A 21,538-nucleotide genomic window follows, 5' to 3' on the forward strand; every position below is an offset into this window, starting at 1 on the left:
TCAGATGTAATGTTAATGTCTCAAACGGCATTAGTTACTAGTCTATTCACTTGATGAGGTTTAGAGTGCTGTTATACTGTTCGATATTAAAAAATGACATGGTGTTAGATGGTAATAATCAAATAATTATTGTGTTAGTTAAGGAGATGAGAATCATATCGATTGCAACCGCAAGGATCTACGCTTCCATACAGCATGATTAATTTCAGCATGAACTTAACTATGATGCAGAAATCAACCACATTCCATTTATTTTGAATGGGCTTCAGTATCATTTGGATTTTGCAAGGTGTGTGTCATTTATTATGAGAAAATTAAAAAGATGCAACAAGGTTGGCAGCAGTTGGCCTTCAAGGGCACATAAACCCTTATCTTGCTAGGTTGGCTGTAAAAATTTCAGGCATCAAATGGAAATATTTTTTTTTTATAGGGATAGACATGTACCCTTCTATCTAAGAAGATCATACTTTAGAACAGCCATCCTGCTAGTGCTAGGACTATTCACCTACTATAGTTCTAAGGAAACTAACGTGCCAGTTGCCACAACTGCCAATTGAGTTGCTTGGCAATAAAATACATGCTTGAATTGAAGTTTTGTACTCTAAATATATCTTAATTGTGCTTTGACAAAGAAGGACCTCAACTACTTCTGTGTGCCATAAAATCCTTCAATAATTTCTTGGTTATTTCTTTCTTGTTATGAAATCGCAAATCAGTCTTACCATTAATGCTAAACCATTGATTTTCCTGCTTGGCATGATACCTGAAGCACCAATTTAAATCCAAGATAGGTCTGATACAAATTTAATTGTCATTATATCAGAATTTGGAATTGGGAATCAACTCCATGTGCATGCATGTGCACACACTGCACACACACACAATCTGCCACAGATTAAAGAAAGAATGTTAGGCACATGTATTCTTTCAATATCAGTGGCACATGTACTATTTGAATTATGCAGTGTTGGAATAAGCAATATGAGCTCAAGATATTTAGGGAGTAAAGTGACCTAACTTTTGGCATCTTGATTTCACAGACCAACTACTTAAAAGACCTGTCTGCTGTAAAAAGCCAACTACCCTATTGAATCCTATATCAGGCACCCACTCATTCTAGGTCAGATACATGACACATCTGTTGATTGGGTTCAGTCTCTTCTCGGCAATCAATATGCATTGCAATCCGTTTTCACTGACTTCTTGTTCATAGACTTGAAATTATAATGCACTGAATTTAAACAGCAGCACAGACCAGGTCCTGAACTTCATCTGGATCCCTAAAAGATTAAGCCTAAAGGAGGTCAGTGGACCTACATCCAACATTGATCCGACTGATCATTTGAGCCCTGTTGGTGGATGCTTTCATGATTTACCAATATTAATGGGCCAGATGTTAGGCTAATCGAAGCTTGCATATTCCAGTCCATGCAAATGTGATAAAGTGCTTAGACCAGAGACGGGTTTTATTCTTTACCTGCTAATGTTCAAATCATCTCCACATCCTTGCATTTACATAAGAAATATAGGAACATATATGCATGTATCTACTATATACAAATGATCATGATTAACTGTTTATGCATGTATTCTCTAAAAAAAAAAACTGTTTATGCATGTCGCCCTAAGGGGTTTGGTGCAGTGAAAGGGTTCTTGGCAACTAGGCAGGTGATCAGGGTTTCATTCCCAAGCGCATCAGCCCCTTACTTTAATGAGGGCAGGGGATAAGCCCTTGCTCAGCTGAAGCTTGTCGACTTCCTGGGGGCAAGGGGTGCACCACGGATTTACACCGTCAAGACGACGACCATAAGTACGGCAGGCTTAGCCAAAGCGACTAGGTCGCTGTGTGGTTTGTCCATGGAAAAAAACTGTTTATGCATGTAAATTGGCATTTTCAGCTTGAATGAATGCCAATTTCTTTTCTTCCATCAATCCAACGGTGCTCTTGCAGACATTAAAGCCTTCCTAATAAACGAAAAAATACTAGGTGCAATGAGGGATTCAGTCATTATGAGTTATGACATCTCTAGAATCTATATTATATCTTCTGATCAATTATTTTGGTAGTTTAGGTATTCCACGCTTGCTTGGTTCCAAACCAACCTAGCTAAAAGATCGTCAATCATATTCCTTGTATGGAGGCAGCCGCTTCTAGCCAACAAGGGTTATGCTGATCTGGTAGGTAAACGATTTGGAATCGTTGTGAGTAGAAGGAAAACAGGCAGAGAGAGAGAGAGATGAAACTTAGGGTTTACGTGGTTCGGCCAATATATGCCTACGAAAAACAAGTCTTTTCTTTTATTACTGATGCAGGGTTCACGTAGTTCGGCCAATGTATGCTTACGTCCACAAAAAACAAGCAGGTCTTTTCTTTCTTAACTGATGCAGGGTTTACGTGGTTCGGCCAATATATGCCTACGTCCACCAAAAACAAGCAGGTCTTTCCTTTCTTAACTGATGCAAGCCTCAGCCTGTTTACAATTTATATTAGATTCATTGGCCCTATTTTTTTTCTTTTTCTTTATTTTCTTTATTATCAAAAGAAGAAGTCGATCTCTTCTTGATGGAACGTCTATCTTCAGTAGCCTTGAGCATCAGAACTTCTTCAATTAACTCTTTCTAGGACTCTGTTAAGGCTGGACGTCCAACTTGAGATAATGTACATGCAGTAACCAGGTTCCTTGTGTGGACTCTGGTTATTATCTCTTCGAGTATCTTGAGGGCAGAAGTCTTTAGTAGGGGCCACTTGTGAAGGTCACCAAGTTGATGAGACGTTACAAGTTCAAAAGCTATAGAAGACATCCCTTGCCGCAAGGTTAAAGCTGGTTGAGTTGATCTGACTTGTTAGGAGGGTGGTTTTGACCAGCAAGAACTAGTGGTGCCAACGGGTCGGGTTTGGTTTGGACCCAGGTGAAATCAGACTTGGATCATATTTTTGGGTATGGTATTTGGTCCAGACTCGGGTACAATCGGATCCACTATAAGAAAAAATATACCTGAAACAGATAAGAACTACATGAAGCAAACCCGGTAAAACCATATTTTTTATCATTTTTACATTGAAAATTTGTGGGTCTTAATCAAAACTCGGGTCAGGTCTGGGTCTGGTATAAAATTTCACAAACTATACGCGTGTCTAAGAATTAATCGGACTGCAGCAAATAGTTTGATTTGTCCATATGAAATAGATTTTTATTAATAATTGTAGTCCGGTCGAAGACTTACATATTATTTCCTTAAATATATATTTGAGATCTACAAATTTTCTTCCAAATTGAAGATCTGAACTACATTGTTTAAATGCTTCGGATTTAAGCATGGTCACCCGCACCAATTGCTTTCCATGCACATTAAATTTAATCCTATGCATCTCATAGACACTGTTTCATTACCATGCAAGAAACCTGAAAAGATCAGGTGCAATATGATTGCAAAAATATTTGTGCATTAAGCACCTGATCACCTCCATCTTGGGGATAGGGCCTGTAGGTTGCGGTGCCAAGGCCTGATCAGGTGCTTCATGAACAAATTTTGTGCCATGTGATTGCACCTAATCCCGACTAGAAGGAAACACCCTTTCAAGAGAAATGGTGCAATTTTATAGAAGCTATGTCACAGGGATACGCCATTTTGGCTGTGTGCCCTTTCTGACAGGCCGACTCGAACACACGGACACATATGGCATTATTTTAATATTTTGAATAATACTTTATTATATTTTAATAAAAACTAATTTTAATATTAAAATATTCAAAAATAATTTGTATTGATTAAAAATTTTAAAAATTCTGTGTCCTCGATCATGTCCTATCTTTTGAAAAAATGTTCGAATCTGAATCTTGCATCTTGGACTCCACGAATCATTATGACATAGAAGTTCTGCAAACATGGTCTTTCCATAAAAATTCTTTCAAATGAATGGAGGGATGAATGACTTCATGTGAAAAATAAGAAGGTAGTGGAAAAAAATAAGGCCCATATTTAGGAGCATAACACTTTTCCATCATGATGCAATTTTATAAGAGAAGAGGAAATGGGATGCAAACTTAACACCTTCGCATAAGAACTACATGAAACAAAAAGGAGCATGTGGTTTTCCAAATCAAATTCGTTCTTATTTGTATTTAGATAGACATTTTCTGTCAGATCCATATCTGGATCAGCTCGAATCAAACCTGTTTGGGCTTTTCTTTTAATGTAAAACGCATGTTTTCAAGTTTTTCCCTGGATCCGCCTAACCCCAGCTTGCCTTTAGAAAACACATAAAATACATTTTTACATGATTCACTAATGCCATATAAAACTAGGGGTGTCAACGGGTTGGGTTTACTCGGACCTGAACCATACCAAACCCTACAGGGAAATTGAATACCAGACCCAGTCCCGACCCAAGTTTCGATTAAGACCCACAAATTTTCAATATGAAAATGATAAAAAAATAGTATTTTACTGAGTATGATCTGGGTCTGATTCATGTAGTTCTTATCAGGTCTGGGTATGATTTCTTTTATGGTAGGTCCAATTAGATCAGGTTCAGACCCGATACCATACCCAAAAATCAGAGCCAGGTCTGGTTCTACCTGGGTCCGAACCGAACATGACCCGTTGACACCCCTATATAAAACTCCCCACCTGAACCAAACCCTACAGGGTCTGGTTATGGTGATAAATAAAAAGACCCGATTAAGACCCATGTCTGGACCCAAAGGTCTGATTAATACATGGACCCGGGTATAGTTTGTGAAATTTTATACCAGACCCAGACCCGACTCGAGTTCTGATTAAGATCCACAATTTTCAATGTAAAAATGAAAAAAAAAATGGTTTTATGGGTATGATTCGGGTTTGGTTCATGTAATTCTTATCGGATTCAAGTATAGTTTTTTTTATAGTGGATCCGATTAGATCCAAGTCTGGACCTGATACCATACCCAAAAATCTAGTCCAAGTCTGATTTCACCTGGGTCAGGACCAAAAACCCGACCCGTTGACACCCCTAATCTCAACCATAATCGTACGGCTGATGATGATGCGGAAACGACAGAGGGATGGAAGCTTGCAATTGCTAAGATATTATTCCTATTAAAATTATGGCGTAATTTTCACGCCATGCGTGCCAGCGGTGCAATTTTTTACAAATATTTGCATAGGCCCGCACGAAATTGTGACATATTACAGATGACCTTTACGGAGCCCACAAGTTAAAAGGCGTCGTCACACCTGGCTGGTGAGAGTCGAACCATGGACGAAAGAACCTTGTGTTTTGTAATAATGATATCTTTTACCAAAAGTAATTGAACATACCAATGAAGTTTTAATGCAAAAGTAAATTTTAAAGTACTAAACATGATATCGATTTTCTTTTAATCATTGAACTATCAAGTGATTTTTGCAAGAAATCTAAAGCGAAAAGAAAATCATTGGCATGTTTAGTGTTTTTTGTAAAAGATGTCATTAAAATAAAATGCATACATGTGTTTTGGGACAGTCGAGTACCTTAGAACGTACTTGGTCAGATTATTGGATCTGCTCCTATAAGTTGATGTTAGACTCAATATTTTTGCACGAAAAAACTTAATCAATAATTTATTTATTATTATTTTTTCTTTCACTAAGATAAGACGAGTCTAAGCATAGAAACAAAGGAGGAGAGTAATACAATATGATCACCGGGCAGGGATTTTGGAATGACAGTCTATCTGTAAATATTTCATTGAAAGCCGCGTGGATGAAATTTCTCATGTTTCATAACGATACCTGTGAACATTTAAGGGCAGGGCTCTAGTCGTCTTCCCCGTCGGGTTTTGAATAAAAAAAAGGAAGACTGAAAGGTCTCTCTCTCTCTCTCTCTCTCTTGCTTGCAGACGTAGAAGCGAAGGAGATGTCGGGGGGAATAGCTCGTGGCCGACTCGCAGAGGAGAGGAAGGCGTGGCGTAAGAACCACCCCCATGTTCGTCCCTCTCTCTCTTTCTCTATCTCTCTTTCTCTCTATCTATCTGTGTTCTTGAGACGATGTATTGTTTTCTACAGGGTTTCGTGGCGAAGCCGGAGACGCAGCAAGATGGCACCGTGAATTTGATGGTGTGGCACTGCATCATCCCGGGGAAAGCTGGGGTAAGTCATTCTCTCCGAGCCCCATCGGGGTCGTTCTATTCGTTTTCCATTCTATTAATTTGTGGGTGTTATTCCTTCGATTGGTGTTGAGATTTTTGTGATCTAATTCTGTGTATTCGAGGAGAGATGATGCCATCCGTGGGGTTAGGGCCCATCATATCTGGGACTTCTATCTTTTTGGGGGTTCTGTTTTAGTTTAGTAATTTAAAATTGGTTTTCGATTTAGTAATTTTTAGTGATTACAGACTATGGATGCATATGCTGGGGGTTTCAGTTGCACCCACATGATTTTTGCATGTGTTTTATTTGTAGTTTGGTGTCTGCGTACTACTCTGTATGCTTCCTTTGTGTATTCGGACTGCACTTAATTCTTTGATTCAGTTTTAGCCTCGGTGATAAATGATTCACTTTTCTTGGTTGCATTGATGGACTTTATGTAAATTGATTGGTGATGGTGAACACATATTCTTTGATGCCTCCAACAAAAGAAACTGTTCAACATGTCACCTAACCAGTGCAAAATGGGTGGTGGCTAACGCATGATTGTTGAATTTGCAATATCCTGCAGTAAGAGTGATCCATCGGTCAGATGGATGATGAATGAGTGCAATAGAGTATTCAATAAGAGACGCAATGTTATCATCTATGCTTTTGAGAAGAGTTGAGGAACAACCAATGTACTTGCCAGCCCTATTATTTCTGGTTTGAGTTGTGGTGAATGGGAATTGAACGTGTGCGTTGCATGTGATTTTAAGCCAATCCATCTTGGTCGGGTACACTCATCGCTGTCTCGATGTCCTTCAACTTGAACACCTTAAGCCACCCCCTAGCTAGATGCGTGGAGCACTTGTGGGCTGCCACTAGTTGTTGCTTATTGTATGAACGAACACAGTTGGCGGGTGTTGAGTAAGAGTTACAGAAGGCTGCTGTTCTTACCAATAAAGATAAGCCAGCAAGTGTTCATTAGCAAATACTTAAGTGCAGTTCTACTTGTGCATTTATAGCCTATACAACAGTAGGTTATGACTAAGAATATAATTTTTTCAAGTGAAGAAAAGGACCATTTTATTATTAATATAGAAACATGCAAATGAAGGCATGAGTATATGGTGAAGGAGGTAAAGGAGTTCATATGGCATTGTGATATTACATGAGATGAGATTTCAGACTATCCAGCTTACTACCCAACAATAGGTCTTCATGAAGCAGTTTTGCTTATGTCTTGATGTTTCTGCCAACCACTGTCAAGTACCAATATAGTTGCTCATTTTTCCTTAACTATTTTATCATGGGTTTTGCTTTATTTTTTTCTTTTTCAAAAAAATTCTCTCATAGTTGAAATAAAACCTTTAGTAGTCTTCATTTTCTTATTCTATATCAGGTTGTTTCTGGTTTTTCCCTTGTAATATTTCTGTCATAACCCCAAGAAAATGTAAAAGTTTAGTTCTTCTTTGTGAATCATTACATTGTTGTTTGACAATATAGTGACTGTGTTCAGTGTGTTGTTAGCTGATATAAAATGCAATGTGCTAAAAGCGATTCAAGGGATAATTATGTTATTCAGAAGATAGGATAACATTGTAAACCCACTGACATTTATCACACTGGAATTTGAAGAGAGGAAAATCCATCTTATTTTCGTGTTCACCCAGAGAGAAAAAAATATTTTGGTCAGCTTGGAGTAAAGATATTAAAGCTATGGCAACCATGACAACCCCTGCCCTTGCCTAGCAGGGTTAGCAAGATTATATCCTTAACTTCCTGTAAAGGACTCTATGGGTCTGATGAACCTTTGGACAATGGAACATAATTCCCAGACGGTGTAGCAGATTATTGGTAGACTGCAGACCCACATCCTATTTCTTGACAAATTTGCATTCATATGTTTGAAATTATTAGAGGGAAACAACTCCAACTGATGGCATTGATTTACTTTTGATGTTAAGCGAAGTACATTCAAATATCGACGAAGGATTAATGTGGGACCATGTTAGCTTGCTTGCTTGTGCATGCATACAGGACAAGTAACAACTTTCACAACAAAAAATTAACATACACACACTCAAGCATGTTCGGCAGAAGCTGCAGAACATGCTTTATTTGGTGGTTAGCCACTTGCAAGTGCACTTGATTCTTCCAACATTCCTTGCAAAATATAAGCTATTATTGATTCGGTTTTAGCTGATTTTAGAATCGCTGATATTTTTTTGCTAAAGATTATCACATTTATGTTAAATGTTTATATATGTTCAGAACCAGTTTACATTGATATGCATAAAATTTCAAAATCATCCTGTAGATGCTTCTGGTTCTGTGATCCTGGTACTCTCTTGATCCTTCCACTTTGAAGCCCATGTGACAACTGATAGTGGTAATTGACCCTGTCTTGCCCTCTTGTTCTGCAACTGATAGTGGTAAGCCTCCTAGAATTCTTCAATTACATCAGGTCTTTTGGAATTTCAGCACCCACCACCAACTGAAAATCTCTTAATCCCTGCTGCTTCATCATAAGAGATACATGGTGATCGGACTGACCATATTGCTGTTGTCAGTACAAGACTGGAAACTACTAAGGTTCTGCAATTACTTTTGAATAAGATTGTCCATTTTCTAAGATGTCAAAGCCCCAGTGCTTCCTTAGACACTTGAGCACACACAAATACCATCACCGACAAGCAGACGGCATTTATTACTTTGTTTTACTGGATGAATTGTTGATTACTCTCTCTCTCTCTGAAAAGTTGGCCTTTTTCCTGATATCCGGAATTTTATGCATGGATTAGAACAAAAAAAAGGCATTTCTTATGACAGATGTTGCTTGATGTTACAGACTGATTGGGAGGGAGGTTACTTCCCTATAACGCTCCACTTCAGCGAAGACTATCCAAGCAAACCACCAAAATGCAAGTTTCCCCCAGGTTTCTTCCACCCCAATGTGTACCCATCTGGAACTGTGTGCCTCTCTATTCTTAATGAGGACAGTGTAAGTAGAATCATTTCATGTGATCATTGTGCCTCAAATTTAGGATTTTATCCATCATTTTTCAGAAACAGTTTCTTGGGAACTGGGGACTCTAGGACCTGAATTGGGGCTCAGGTGTGTCAGTTTAACGATCATGATCCTGAGCATAGAATCATTTGACTGAGTGATGTGGATCTGATGTAATCAATCTGATTTCTGCAGTTCGCTAACTACTCAGAGTGACCAGAGCTCTGGTCTTAACTTGTATCCACTTTGGACGAGTGGTAGACTAGGCTCCATAAATCCACTGACAAGCGTCTTCTTAACAGGGATGGAGGCCGGCCATCACAGTCAAGCAAATACTTATAGGAATACATGATTTACTTGATCAGCCAAATCCAGCAGATCCTGCTCAGACAGATGGCTATCATCTCTTTATCCAGGTTTGTGTTTGGTCTTTTTGTATCACACTCATGTTCATTGTTTAACACACACGGTTTCATGATTCTTAGATATCTCTGACATGGAGCTTTTTACACAACTGCAGGAGCCGGTGGAGTACAAAAGACGAGTTAGGCAGCAGGCCAAGCAATACCCACCCCTCCTATAATTATTCATTTATGAATCTTGTCATTCTGGTGCTCTTAACATGGATATTGACCAAACAGTTTATAATGTGCGAACAGTAGATTCTGTCCATGCCATCTTCTACCTTTGATGGAGTGGATTACCTTGTGAAATTTGAACAGTTCTTCTGTTTAAACTTGGACCAATGTGGTTTGCCTGACGTCTTTGTATTGTGCTTTGCCTCATTTCCATGAACCCTGTTCTAGTTGAAGGCCATTATGGTGTGCATTTTACATGCATAATTATTGGGCAGCATCAACATCTCCAGTTTTGGATTTGCATAATTTTCAGATTTGCTTTTTAGCATCTTTTCTGTATCCAGCTTCTGTATCTGTGGGAGGATACACTGGTTCTATTCTGGTGCGTTTGGGCATGAGCTTTTCCCACAATGACTTTGGCCATAAGAGATGGTATTTTCAAAAATATTGCGGGTGTCCCGGGCCGATCTTTCGGAATGGGGTATGTGCAGTGCGGAGCTCTACTGAGTGAAAAATGCATTGAGTGTAGGAACGTGCGGTATGCATTCGCTTGATCGGTGACGTGCGGTAATAGCACATTATGCGATAAGCATTGGTATCGTCGTTAGTACATCGTTGTGTGGCGACATAAATGTGAAGCGTTATTCAGTTAAGCAGTGTCAACAGATCAAAGAATGTTGCTTTTGGAGATTTGGTTGAGGACCTCTCAGCTTGCAAGAGATTTTTCACGCGTAGCGGTTGGATGCACGGGGGTGCGTGTGGGTTAGTGCTAATTTCTTCAGGAATCACCTTGTCAGAAAAGAACCTTCACGTTGTTTTCTGCAAAAGAGAGAAAAGAAAAGATGGGCGAAGAGTCTGTAGGAAAAAAAAAGACGTCAGACACACTGCATCTCCCATTCAATATAATATATATTTAATGTACAATTCTAGGGTACGAAAATACCCTTTAATAAACTTTTAAAATACACTATACAGAGATTGGATCTTGACCCGATCCGATACATGAATCGGGTTTGGGTCCAAGACCCAACGACGACTTCTTTTCAGCCTCCCTCAAGTTGTGCATGGTCCTGGACCATGAACAACTTGTCTTTCAGAAACCAAAATTTGTCCTTTGTCAACCCTTTTGTGAAAATGTCAGCAACTTGTTCTTCAGTTCGTACAAACATGGGCTCAATCTCCTTTTCTTCAACCTTTTTCCTAATAAAGTGTTGATCTATCTCAATATGCTTTGCTCGACTATGATGGATAGGATTGAAGGACATATTGATGGCACTTTGATTGTCACATAGTAACAGTGACCGAGCAATCGGTTCTCCTATTTCTGTTAAAAGATGTCTTATCCATGTAGCCTCAGCAGTGACAGCAACCATCGATCTGTATTCAGCCTCAGTGCTTGACCTAGCAACCACCTTTTGTTTTCTACTGCTCCAAGATACCAGGTTCGGTCCAATGAAGCTACAATAACCAGATACTGATCGTCGTTCATCTGGATCACCCGCCCAATCTGCATCAGCATAAATGATGATCTCATAACCCCCGCCTGGATCTAATTCTCTTTTCTTATATACCAGGCCATCACCAACTGTACCTTTCAGGTAACGAAGTATCCTTTTGACTGCCTCCATATGTGATGTATGAGGTTCATGCATAAACTGAGACACCTGATTAACCGAATACACTATGTCAGGTCTAGTAAAGTCAGATATTGCAGCATGCCAACTATGCTACGATATTTAGTGGAATCTCCATATATATCCCCTTCTCTAGAACTCAGTTTTTGATGAATGATACTTGGAGTTGCTAATGGCTTACAATCTGTCATGCCTGCCCTGCTGAGAATGTCCAACGTGTATTTGTGTTGAGTAAGCGTAAGTGTATCACATCTTTTATCAACTTCCACCCCAAGGAAATACCGCAACTCTCCCAAATCTTTCATTTTGAATCTCTGATTTAGTAGCTTCTTCACCTTCTCAATGTGATCTTTGCAGTTTCCTGTGATGATGATGTCATCTACATATATCAATAAAAGAGTAGTGACGTCTTGTTCATTGTGAATGAATAACGAGTGATCAAGAAAGAATCGAGAGAAGTCATGCTTTTGTATTTCTAGGGAAAAACTGTCGAACCAGGAACGAGAAGCTTGTTTTAATCCATATAGTGCCCTCTTCAACTTGCATACATATTGCTTGGCGTCTCGTTCTGCATACCCAGTGGGTTGTTCCATGTAGACTTCCTCTTTTAAGTCCCCATGTAAAAAGGCATTTTTAACATCCAACTGGCTTAATGTCCATCCATGTTCATTTGCTAGACTTAACACAATGCGAATAGTTCCCATCTTCACTACAGGACTGAAGGTTTCATCAAAGTCTTGTCCTTGTTCTTGTGTGAATCCCTTGGCTACTAATCTGGCTTTGTATCTTTCGATGCTCCCGTCTGGTTTATATTTTATCTTGTATACCCATTTTGACCCAACAACATTTCTGTTTGGTGGTCTAGGCACAATCTCCCATGTCCCACATTCATGTAAGGCTTTCATTTCTTCATTTATTGCTTCAACCCATCTTTTAGAACTTGCAGCTTGATAGAACATGAGAGGCTCATCCTCTTTACTTATGGTTGTCAAAAATAACTGAAAGTCTAATGATTTTTTTTTTAAAACTTACCCACCTGTCGAGCAAATGTCGAATCCGTGAGGATCTTCTGATATTCATCATCTGAGAAGCAGGATCAGGAGGATCCAAACTTGTACAAGGGATGGATGAGGGCTCTTTCTCTCGCCGGGTGTATACAATGCCCTTATACCTTGTTGGCTCCAAGTCTTAAGTAACAGTCTCTTCCGTTTGAACTTCACTTGTTGATTCTTCATGTATCTCCTTCCGACTGCAGTTTACTAGGCAGTCTTCTTTAGCACTGGAGAAGAGTTCTGAATTTAACCATGGATGGTATACCTCAATGCTAGGACTAGAATGAGCTACATGGAGGTTTGAATTAGGCGGTTGATCATCAAAAACTACATTTCTCGATATTTTGATGCGCTTAGTCAAAGGATCATAGCACTTATATCCTTTGTAGTCTTCAGCATATCCCACAAACCTGCACTTTAAGGCTTTATCTTGAAACTTATGTCTCAACGAGCTATCAATGTGAACATAGCAAATAGATCCAAACACACTTAATTCATGATAATCAGGTTGTATGCCAAATAGAGAGAAATATGGTGACTTATTTTCTAAAATGGTTATTGGCAGTCGATTTATCACATGAATTGTGGAATGAAAAGCTTCAGTCCATAATGCTACAGGAAGATTGCTCCCGTGCATCATGCTCATTGCACTCTCAACAATATGTCGATGCTTTCTCTCAGCAATCCCATTTTGTTGAGGTGTATGTGGGCAAGACACTCTTCTCTTTATCCCATTATGTTGAAAATTAACGAAGTCACTAGAGGAGAATTCTCCTCCTCCATCACATTGGAAATTGAGAATGTTTGTAGAGAAATGATTCTGAACAAATGAATAAAATTTCTTAAACAATCCAAAAACTTCTGATTTGTGTTTCATGAAAAATATCCAAGTATAGCGAGAGTAACTATCAATGAAAATAAGATAATATTTACTGCCAGAAAGTGAAGTAATTGGGGCAGGACCCCAGACATCAGAACATATGACCTCAAAGGGCCTTGAAGCTCTCTTATTAATAGAATTGAATGACAAAACACGACTCTTACATAAATGGCAACTCGAACACTTCATATCAATGACTTTCGAACTCAGACTGGACTTAGAAATGAGATTATTCGAGACAAGTTTTTCAATAAAATAACGACTACAATGGCCGAGACGACTATGCCAAAGTCTTGGCTTATTACATTCAGAAATGGCAAACACAGACTCAGAAGAAACAAGAAGTTGATGTTGGTGAGGCTTCAAGGATGAATAGTCAGACCGAATGAAGGAAAGATCTTCTTGAAAAATATACATGTTGCCCCCATCTTTTTTCTTCAGCGAATGTCCTACTCGTGCGAAGATCCTTAACATAGACAGAAGAGAGAGTAAATTCAAATAAAGCATTAACATCATCAACAAGTTTTGAGACAGAAACAATGTTCTTCTGAATATTAGGAGCATGAATAACATTTGGAAGATTAAGAAGAGACTTTGACATGGATATAATGACATTTCTAATATGTGAGATAGAATGATGAGAGCCATCTTCCGTGACTATGCTATTCTTACCAACATAAGGAATAAGAGTCAAGAGTTTACTCGCATCACCTGTGACATGGGTAGCTGCTCCGGAGTCGACGTACCAAATGCCTTTATCATTTTGCTTTATGTTCAAGCCTGCCAATGCTGCCAACAACAACTCTTTTACTTCTCCATCCTTTCTAGCTTCTGTTTGTGGACCTTTTTCTTTGTTTTGAGGGTTGAACCAGCAGTTTGCTTTAATATGCCCTTTCTTATTGCATAGAAAACAGGTGGGAATGGGCCTTTGTCCTTGTATATTGGGCGTTGAAAGTATACCACGTCCTCCAAAAGTATTTCTTGCTTGGCCTCCCTTTCCTTGAAATGAACTTCCTTGACCTCTACCATAAGTCATTCCCGTGGCGAGCACATCTTGGGTTCCTAGATGTCCATGAAGATCTTCAGAAGATCCTTTCAGAGTCATTTCATATTGCAGCAATTTTACGCAAAGATCTTCAAACTTTGAAAGTTCTAGTAACATAGTAACGTCGTCGTCATGACATGATATTCTGGTCCCAGCCCACTCAAGGTTTGTTGCACCTTATCTTTTCCACTGACGAGACACCCCACAATAGCCAGCTGATCTGTGATACCTTTCATTTTGTTCAGATATTCCATAATAGACATGGAGTCTTTCTTCAGCATTTGAAATTCTCGCTTGAGAAACATGATTCTCGCCTCAGATATCTGCGAATATGTTTGAACTAGCTTATCCCACAACTCTTTGGCCGAACAGTCATCAGGAATGGCTACAAGAACCTCCTGTGAGAGAGTTGAAGTGATATATGCCACTAACGATTGATCCCTTTTCATCCAAGTGACATATTCGGGATTCTTGAGAAGAACAATAGATTGCGCCCCTTTATCGTCTGTTCTTTCCTGTGAAGTGAATTCTGGAGGAGGTGTGACTGATCCATCTAGATGACCGGAGAGATCCTGACTCTTTATAAATGGAATAATCTATCGCTTCTAGGTTAAAAAGTTGGTATTATTCAATTTTCAGAGACTAATTGACCAAGGAAATTGGAAGAAAGTCCTAACTGTGGATGCTGTGAATCCATTTGAATGCTTGGAAGAAGATTTGGACAGAAACAGGAATGAGCCAAGAGCTTAAAGGTATGACTTCAGAACTGTGTATAGGAAAAGATAAATCTGAAACGATGTTCAGATATGGAAGGTGAATGGGTATGCAGATCACGTGATACCAGAAAATAATTTAAAACACAGAATGTATAAACTAACAACAGTAATTTAATCAGAAACAAAACAAGAAATTAAAGATGACAGTAGGATGAGTTTCAGATTTACGTTAGAGTAACTTGACAGAAATAAGAGACTGTGTTGACAAATGGCCACAATGGGAGGTATTAGAATAACTTGGAAGAGACAAAAGGAGTAGAGGGACAAGTAGAGGGACATGTCGCCAAAGGTGGGTCCTGCAGATTTCACGTTGTCCAGAGAAGGGTTCGAGCACTTCACGATGCAGACTGTTGACGATGGTTGTAAACGAGGAGAGGAGAGGGGTTTCACGCTGACGGCGAGGAGAGGAGTTCACGCTGTCCAGAGAAGGGTTTGAGCACTTCACGATGCAGACTGTCGACGATGGCTAGAAATGAGGAGAGGAGAGGGGTTTCATGCTGTCAGCGAGGAGAGGGGTTCACGCTGTCCAGAGAAGGGTTCAAACACTTCACGATGACAGAAACAAGGAGAGGACAGGGGTTCGAGCACTTGACACTGCAGACTTCACGTTGTCCAGAGACTGGTTCGAGCACTTCACGATGGTCGAGCACCTCACGAAGATGGCGCAGACTGTCGACAAGGACTGGAAACGAGGAATAGAACCTGGCTCTGATACCATGTCAGAAAAGAACCTTCACGCTGTCTTCTGCAAAAGAGAGAAAAGAAAAGATGGGCGAAGAGTCTGTAGGAAAAAAAAAAGACGGCAGACACACTGCGTCTCCCATTCAATGTAATATATATTTAATGTACAATTCTAGGGTACGAAAATACCCTCTAATAAACTTTTAAAATACACTATACAAAGATTGGATCTTGACCCGATCTGATACATGAATCGGGTCGGGTTTGGGTCCAAGACCCAACGACGATTTCTTTTCACACCTTAGGTGATTCCAACCGAGTATGGTGACTCGGGGCTAGGCAAGTGAATGCCTAGGCACTAGCGAATGAGTCTGGGTGATGCTCTTCGTTATGGTATTCAATCATCAATTGATCTAATAACTGGGGGCCGCAAGGTCTTGTTCTTTCAGTGGTGAGGTTTTGCTATGTCGTGCGTATGGAACTTCAAGATGCTTCATGACACGCAAGACTAAGGCAAAGTTTGTGCCTATTTTGGAAGTGCTAGTTGGTGTGGGGCAGTTATGTACTAAGCGGCATGGATTACATGGAATGCACATTTGAAAATGCGTTTGATAAGCTTTCGCTAGGTAGCTACGCACGGGGGTGGTGTGCAAGGCCAATGAATATGATTCAACACATGAAAATGTGTTGTTACGTGGCCTTTGGTCGTTAGGCTGTTCAACTTGGACAGCTTGGCACGTCGTGAGTTTGTGAGGCATTCTATGCCCATGACAGAGCGATAAGTAGCTTGTGGTGGTAAGGAAGGACCATCGCGCCACATTGGCTTATTGAAAAAAGTAAGCTCGTGACAAATTGCTATCAGAGCAGAAAAATTCATGGAGACCTTGTTCTTTATTATGTGCGACACTGAAGAGGACAACGATAGTTTATCTTGGTTACGTAATTTTGCGCAGCTGAAATGTGGTTGGCCGAGCATAGAAGCAAGATGTTGGCAAGATGGTATGAAACATCTTGTCGATAAAAAGTAGAAGTGTAAGGTTGTTGTTCAGTTGGCTAAGAGAACATAGATAAGGTAAATATTTCTACCAGTTGTGCGTTAGACTCATAGGTGGAGAGTGATGTTTGCCTTGTGCATGCAGAGAATGCACGTTGGATTCAGCTGGATGGATTTGTATATTTGTGTACGGAAGACTCAATCAAACTTCTAGATTTTCTTTCAAGATTGTGCGTTATCGGAGTGCCCAGGCTGAACAGAAGGCTCATTGCTTTGGTCCCTTGAGTTGGCAGATCTTCAATGGATTGCGCGTGTAGAAAAAGTTGTTCGTGGCTCGTTGATTCCTGCAAGAACGTTTTGTTGACTCTGAGAGAGAGTACAACGAGCTGACTTCAGGAGGAGAGTGCAGCATTGGGGCAAAGTACCCTTGTGATGACGAGTGCCTAGTAAGACACTTTGGAGGACCGCATTTGAGTGATATGCAAGAAGGCGTCCTCCACTTGAGGACTAGTTTGGACCAGTGAAAAATCGCAAGTTGGTGCTTAAGGGAGCTGATATCCCTGCGACACACATTGGTGGTCATCTTTTTCTATGAGGACCACGAAGGGCTTGGACTTGCTCTTGCTGGGGTTGAAAGACACCCCAGTCATGAGCATCAAGACGATAAGTATGTCGTGCTGGCAAGGATGACCCGCTTGTGTTTGAGACTGCACTGGGGTTTCACGAGCAAAGAATGCTTGATGTTGATAAAACAAAAGATCATTGTCTAAGTGATCAGAGATGCGTTAAAGGTATGCGACTTGGCATGTTAAAGGTTGCGATGATGGTGGATATAATCCAGAACAAGTTGAGTAAGTTGAAGAAAAAGAGTAAACCAAAGATAAATACAAAGGAAACCTGACATATCAGTGAAGATTGTGTTCTTACCTGCACCAACATTGTCGATGACGACAATGGTTTTGGGTGGGGGAGAATGTCCCGGGCCGATCTTTCGGAATAAGGCATGTGCAGTGCAGAGCTCTACTGAGTGGAAAATGCATCGAGTATAGGAACCCGCGGTATGCATTCGCTTGATCGGTGACGTACGATGATAGCATGACATGCGATAGGCATCAGTATCGTTGTTAGTGCATCGCTGTGTGGCGGCACAGACGTGGAGCGTTATTCGGTTAAGCAGTGCCAGCGGATCAGAAGATGTTGCCTTTGGAGATTTGGTTCAGGACCTCTCGGCTTGAATTTTTTTTTTACGCGTAGCAGTTGGACGCATGGGGGTGCGTGTGAGTTAGGGTTAATTTTTTCAGGAATCACCTTAGGTGATTCCAACCGAGTATGGTGATTCGGGGCTAGGCAAGTGAATGCCTAGACGCCGACGAATGAGTCTGGGTGATGTTCAATCATCAACTGGTCTAAGGACTGAGGGCCGCAATGTCTTATTCCTTTAGTGGTGAGGTTTTGTTATGTCGTGTGCATAAAACTGCAAGATGCTTTATGGCACGCAAGGCTAAGACAAAGTTTGTGTCTCTTTCGAAAGTGATAGTTGGTATGAGACGGCTATGCACTAAGCGGCATGGACTACATGGAATGCGCATCTGAAAATGCACTTGATGAGCTTTTGCTAGGCAGCTGCCCACGGGGTAGTGCACCGGGCCAATGAATATGATTCAACACATGAAAACATGTTGTTATGTGGCCTTTGGTCGTTAGGCTGTTCAACTTGGGCAGCTTGACGCATCGCAGGTTTGCGAAGCATTCTATACCTGTGAGAGAGCGATAAGTAGCTTGCCGTTGTAAGAAAGGACCGTCGCCCTGCATTGGCTTATTGAAAAAAGTCAATCCGTGACAGCAGGAAAACATGATATTTTGCTGGATGTTTAAACTCTCGTAAAACTGTCCGGATGCTGAAAGTGTTTTTATATCTAAAATGAATACACTGTGAAAAAAAAAAGGATGTGTGAGTTTTCTCTGGGGTAAGACTTGCTTGGTATTTTCCTTGTTTTTATCAGTACTCGCTCTTTTTTCTTGTATTTTCAATTCACTTGATTAGTTTGTTTTCGTGAGATTTTATCAATAGGAACATGAGAAAAATGGAAAATTTTGAAAATCCTTTTAAAGCTTTGCTGCAGTCAAAATGATGGTTTTAACTTTTGTTGCTATTGCCCACGAGTGCTCTGCACACCTGGTAGGGGTGACTTGTGAATTTCTCCAAGTTGACGGGATGTCACAAGTTTCAAAGCTCACTGGTGAGATCCCTTGAAACTAGGTGTACTTCCCTGGTGGGCAGGGGGACCTCAAGAGTGGTCTCTGACGGGTTACTGTTAGAGCTCACCCTGATGCCGTTCATCCCGGATGAACCTTTTCATGCTTTCAGCAGTTAATTTTGCAAACTCTAGATGCTTTTCATCTAAGGCATCAATGACTGAAAAAAAAAATTTGTGGAACCTAACTATGTGATGATGGCATCAAAGATGCTGTGAATGAACGGCATCAGGGCGGTGATCCATCCGAGCCCACTCTGACTTGGTACTCACTCAATTTAAAATTGGTTTATTTTGAGAATCATACAAATGGTTAGTAGGGGTGCCAACGGGTCGGGTTTACCCAGACCCGATCCATACCAAACCCTATAGGATCCAGGTATGGTGATAAATAAGAAAACCCGATTAAGACTCGGGTATGGACCTGAAGGTCCGATTATTAATACATGGAGCTGGGTATAGTTTAAGAAATTTTATACCAGACTTGGGTCCGACCTGAGTTTCGATTAAGACCCACAATTTTTCAATGTAAACTTGATAAAAAATATTATTTTATCGGGTATGACTCGGGTGTGGTTCATGTAGTTCTTATTGGGTCTGAGTATAGTTTTTCTTATGGTGAGTTCGATTAGACTTGGTCTGGACCTGATACCATACCCAAAAATCGGGTCAGATCTGATTACAACTAGGTCCGAACCAAACCTGACCCGTTGACACCCTAATGGTTAGTACATTTGGTACAGTCATCATTGATACAGTTACCGTCATTACTCATTAGTATTGATATTATCACTATAATTATCGTTATCTCAAGAAGATAAATTTTATTGTCATTTAGGATTTTGTTCAAAAGTACCATAATAAAAAAACATAGGAGGGTGTCACTTAGCATTTGACAAACCATGATCGTTTGGCTATTATATAACCTATCGTGGAGAGAAAAAAAGTAATTGTAGGATAATAAACATGGAATAATCCGTCGACTTAATAACCATCCTGATAGCTGCAGAATTTTTCAATTTAGGCTCCTACCTATTATCTGGATATGCTAAGAGAAATAAATGGTTTAATGAGGCTACCAAAAATAGTTATTTATGATCAGAGTAAGCTCTTTTATTTTGGTGTATGGTTCTACTTGGTCATATGTTTCATATGGGGGAGAGATGGAGCTTAAAAAAATAGTAAGTGGTCTTATCAATACACAAATGTACAGCTCTTTATGAAATTTCTTGATATTTCAAAGATATCAAGATTTTACAACGATATTTTTTGAAGTGTAATCATGCTAAAAAAAGGTATCTAAAAGTATCACTTGTTTTCTAAATACTGTGATATTAATTATAAAACATGCATTTACTCAGTTTCTATGTTTAGTAATTTATTTTTATATATATTTAAAATGTTAAATAATATTTTGGGCTGATATTTTATTTTTAAAAAATCCTATAATTTTAATTTAACATAATAGGGATGAAGAAATACATGCTTAAAATCATCGACAAGAAAATTTCTACCAAAAATTTGTGTGCCTGATCAAAAGATTGTGCAATTTGAAATACCTTGCACTGGTTAGGACCCAGACCTGATCCTGACTTCAAGGTGCTGGTGCTGGTGCTGGTGCTGGTGCTGGTGCTGGTGCTGGTACTGGGTCTGGGTTCCAATGTAACGGAACCTAGCTGAGGTTGGGCAAGATCCTGGGTTTGGATAATAATCCCCAGACAGTAAAACCTCTTTTCTTTTTAATGTTTCATGTATTGTATTCTGAATCTTAACCGGATCTCAAGTTGGCTTCTCTGGTTTATGATCTTTCAAACAAGACCTGAGTCTGTCTACTACTTGAATTATGTGGGTCCGACCTGGTTAACTAATGGGACCTATTTTAAATTAGTAGGTCCATGTTGCATCATTACTGGGTCCAATTGGGTAAAATCCAACCCATTGATATATAATTCCGAAAAAAGCAATGTTTTCAAAATATTACCCTTTTTTAAAATATCATGTTTTTTATTGCGATGTTATTATTTATGAAAAAATTATATTTTTATATTTAAATATATCAATACTTCTCTTGATTTTTTTTTAATTTATCATTGAAATTTTCTTTTGCCGAGAGAAGAACCTGGGATTTGACTGCTTGAATGACAATGGGATCAGGATTTATGCTGATTTTGGTTACGAAAACCCCAAACTAGATCTCTCTCTCTCTCTCTCTCTTTAATAACGAGGAACCCTTACCGATAACTGGGCCACTTAATGGACTCATCTTCCAGTGAGGCAAACCCTGGGCCTAGCCCATGACCACCTTGCATCAGCGGGCTTTGATCTGGTTCCTTCCTCAATGCCTTCACAACCACCTTACTGACCACGTGAGTGATCCCCACAGGCGCCCAGTGGTCAAACCAGATCTCTGTCATTAGCTAATTGGGTCGGTAGACCCCAACCCAACCCAATTAAGACTCCCACGCACCCCTCCAATTCCCTTAAACCAAACACCGCCTTCAAGGAAAAAGGAAAAATCTCCAAGCTCTCGCCCTCTTTTC

At 39.8% G+C, this 21,538-nt stretch overlaps 1 protein-coding gene across 1 annotated transcript; it reads left to right on the plus strand.

Annotated features, from left to right (window-relative positions):
• Positions 1-5,814: 5,814 nt before the first annotated feature.
• LOC149847832 (SUMO-conjugating enzyme SCE1-like) lies at positions 5,815-9,959 on the plus strand. The gene is made up of 5 exons (XM_090003431.1): positions 5,815-5,950; positions 6,031-6,114; positions 8,945-9,097; positions 9,406-9,519; positions 9,624-9,959. The coding sequence occupies exons 1-5, from the start codon at positions 5,882-5,884 to the stop codon at positions 9,684-9,686; spliced, it is 483 nt and encodes a 160-aa protein (XP_089859557.1). The 5' UTR covers positions 5,815-5,881; the 3' UTR covers positions 9,687-9,959.
• The last annotated feature ends 11,579 nt before the right edge of the window (positions 9,960-21,538 follow it).

The sequence above is a fragment of the Nuphar pumila genome, chromosome 1 (genome assembly GCF_984573655.1).
Source record: "Nuphar pumila chromosome 1, dmNupPumi1.hap1.1, whole genome shotgun sequence".
Classification (NCBI taxonomy): Eukaryota; Viridiplantae; Streptophyta; class Magnoliopsida; order Nymphaeales; family Nymphaeaceae; genus Nuphar; species Nuphar pumila.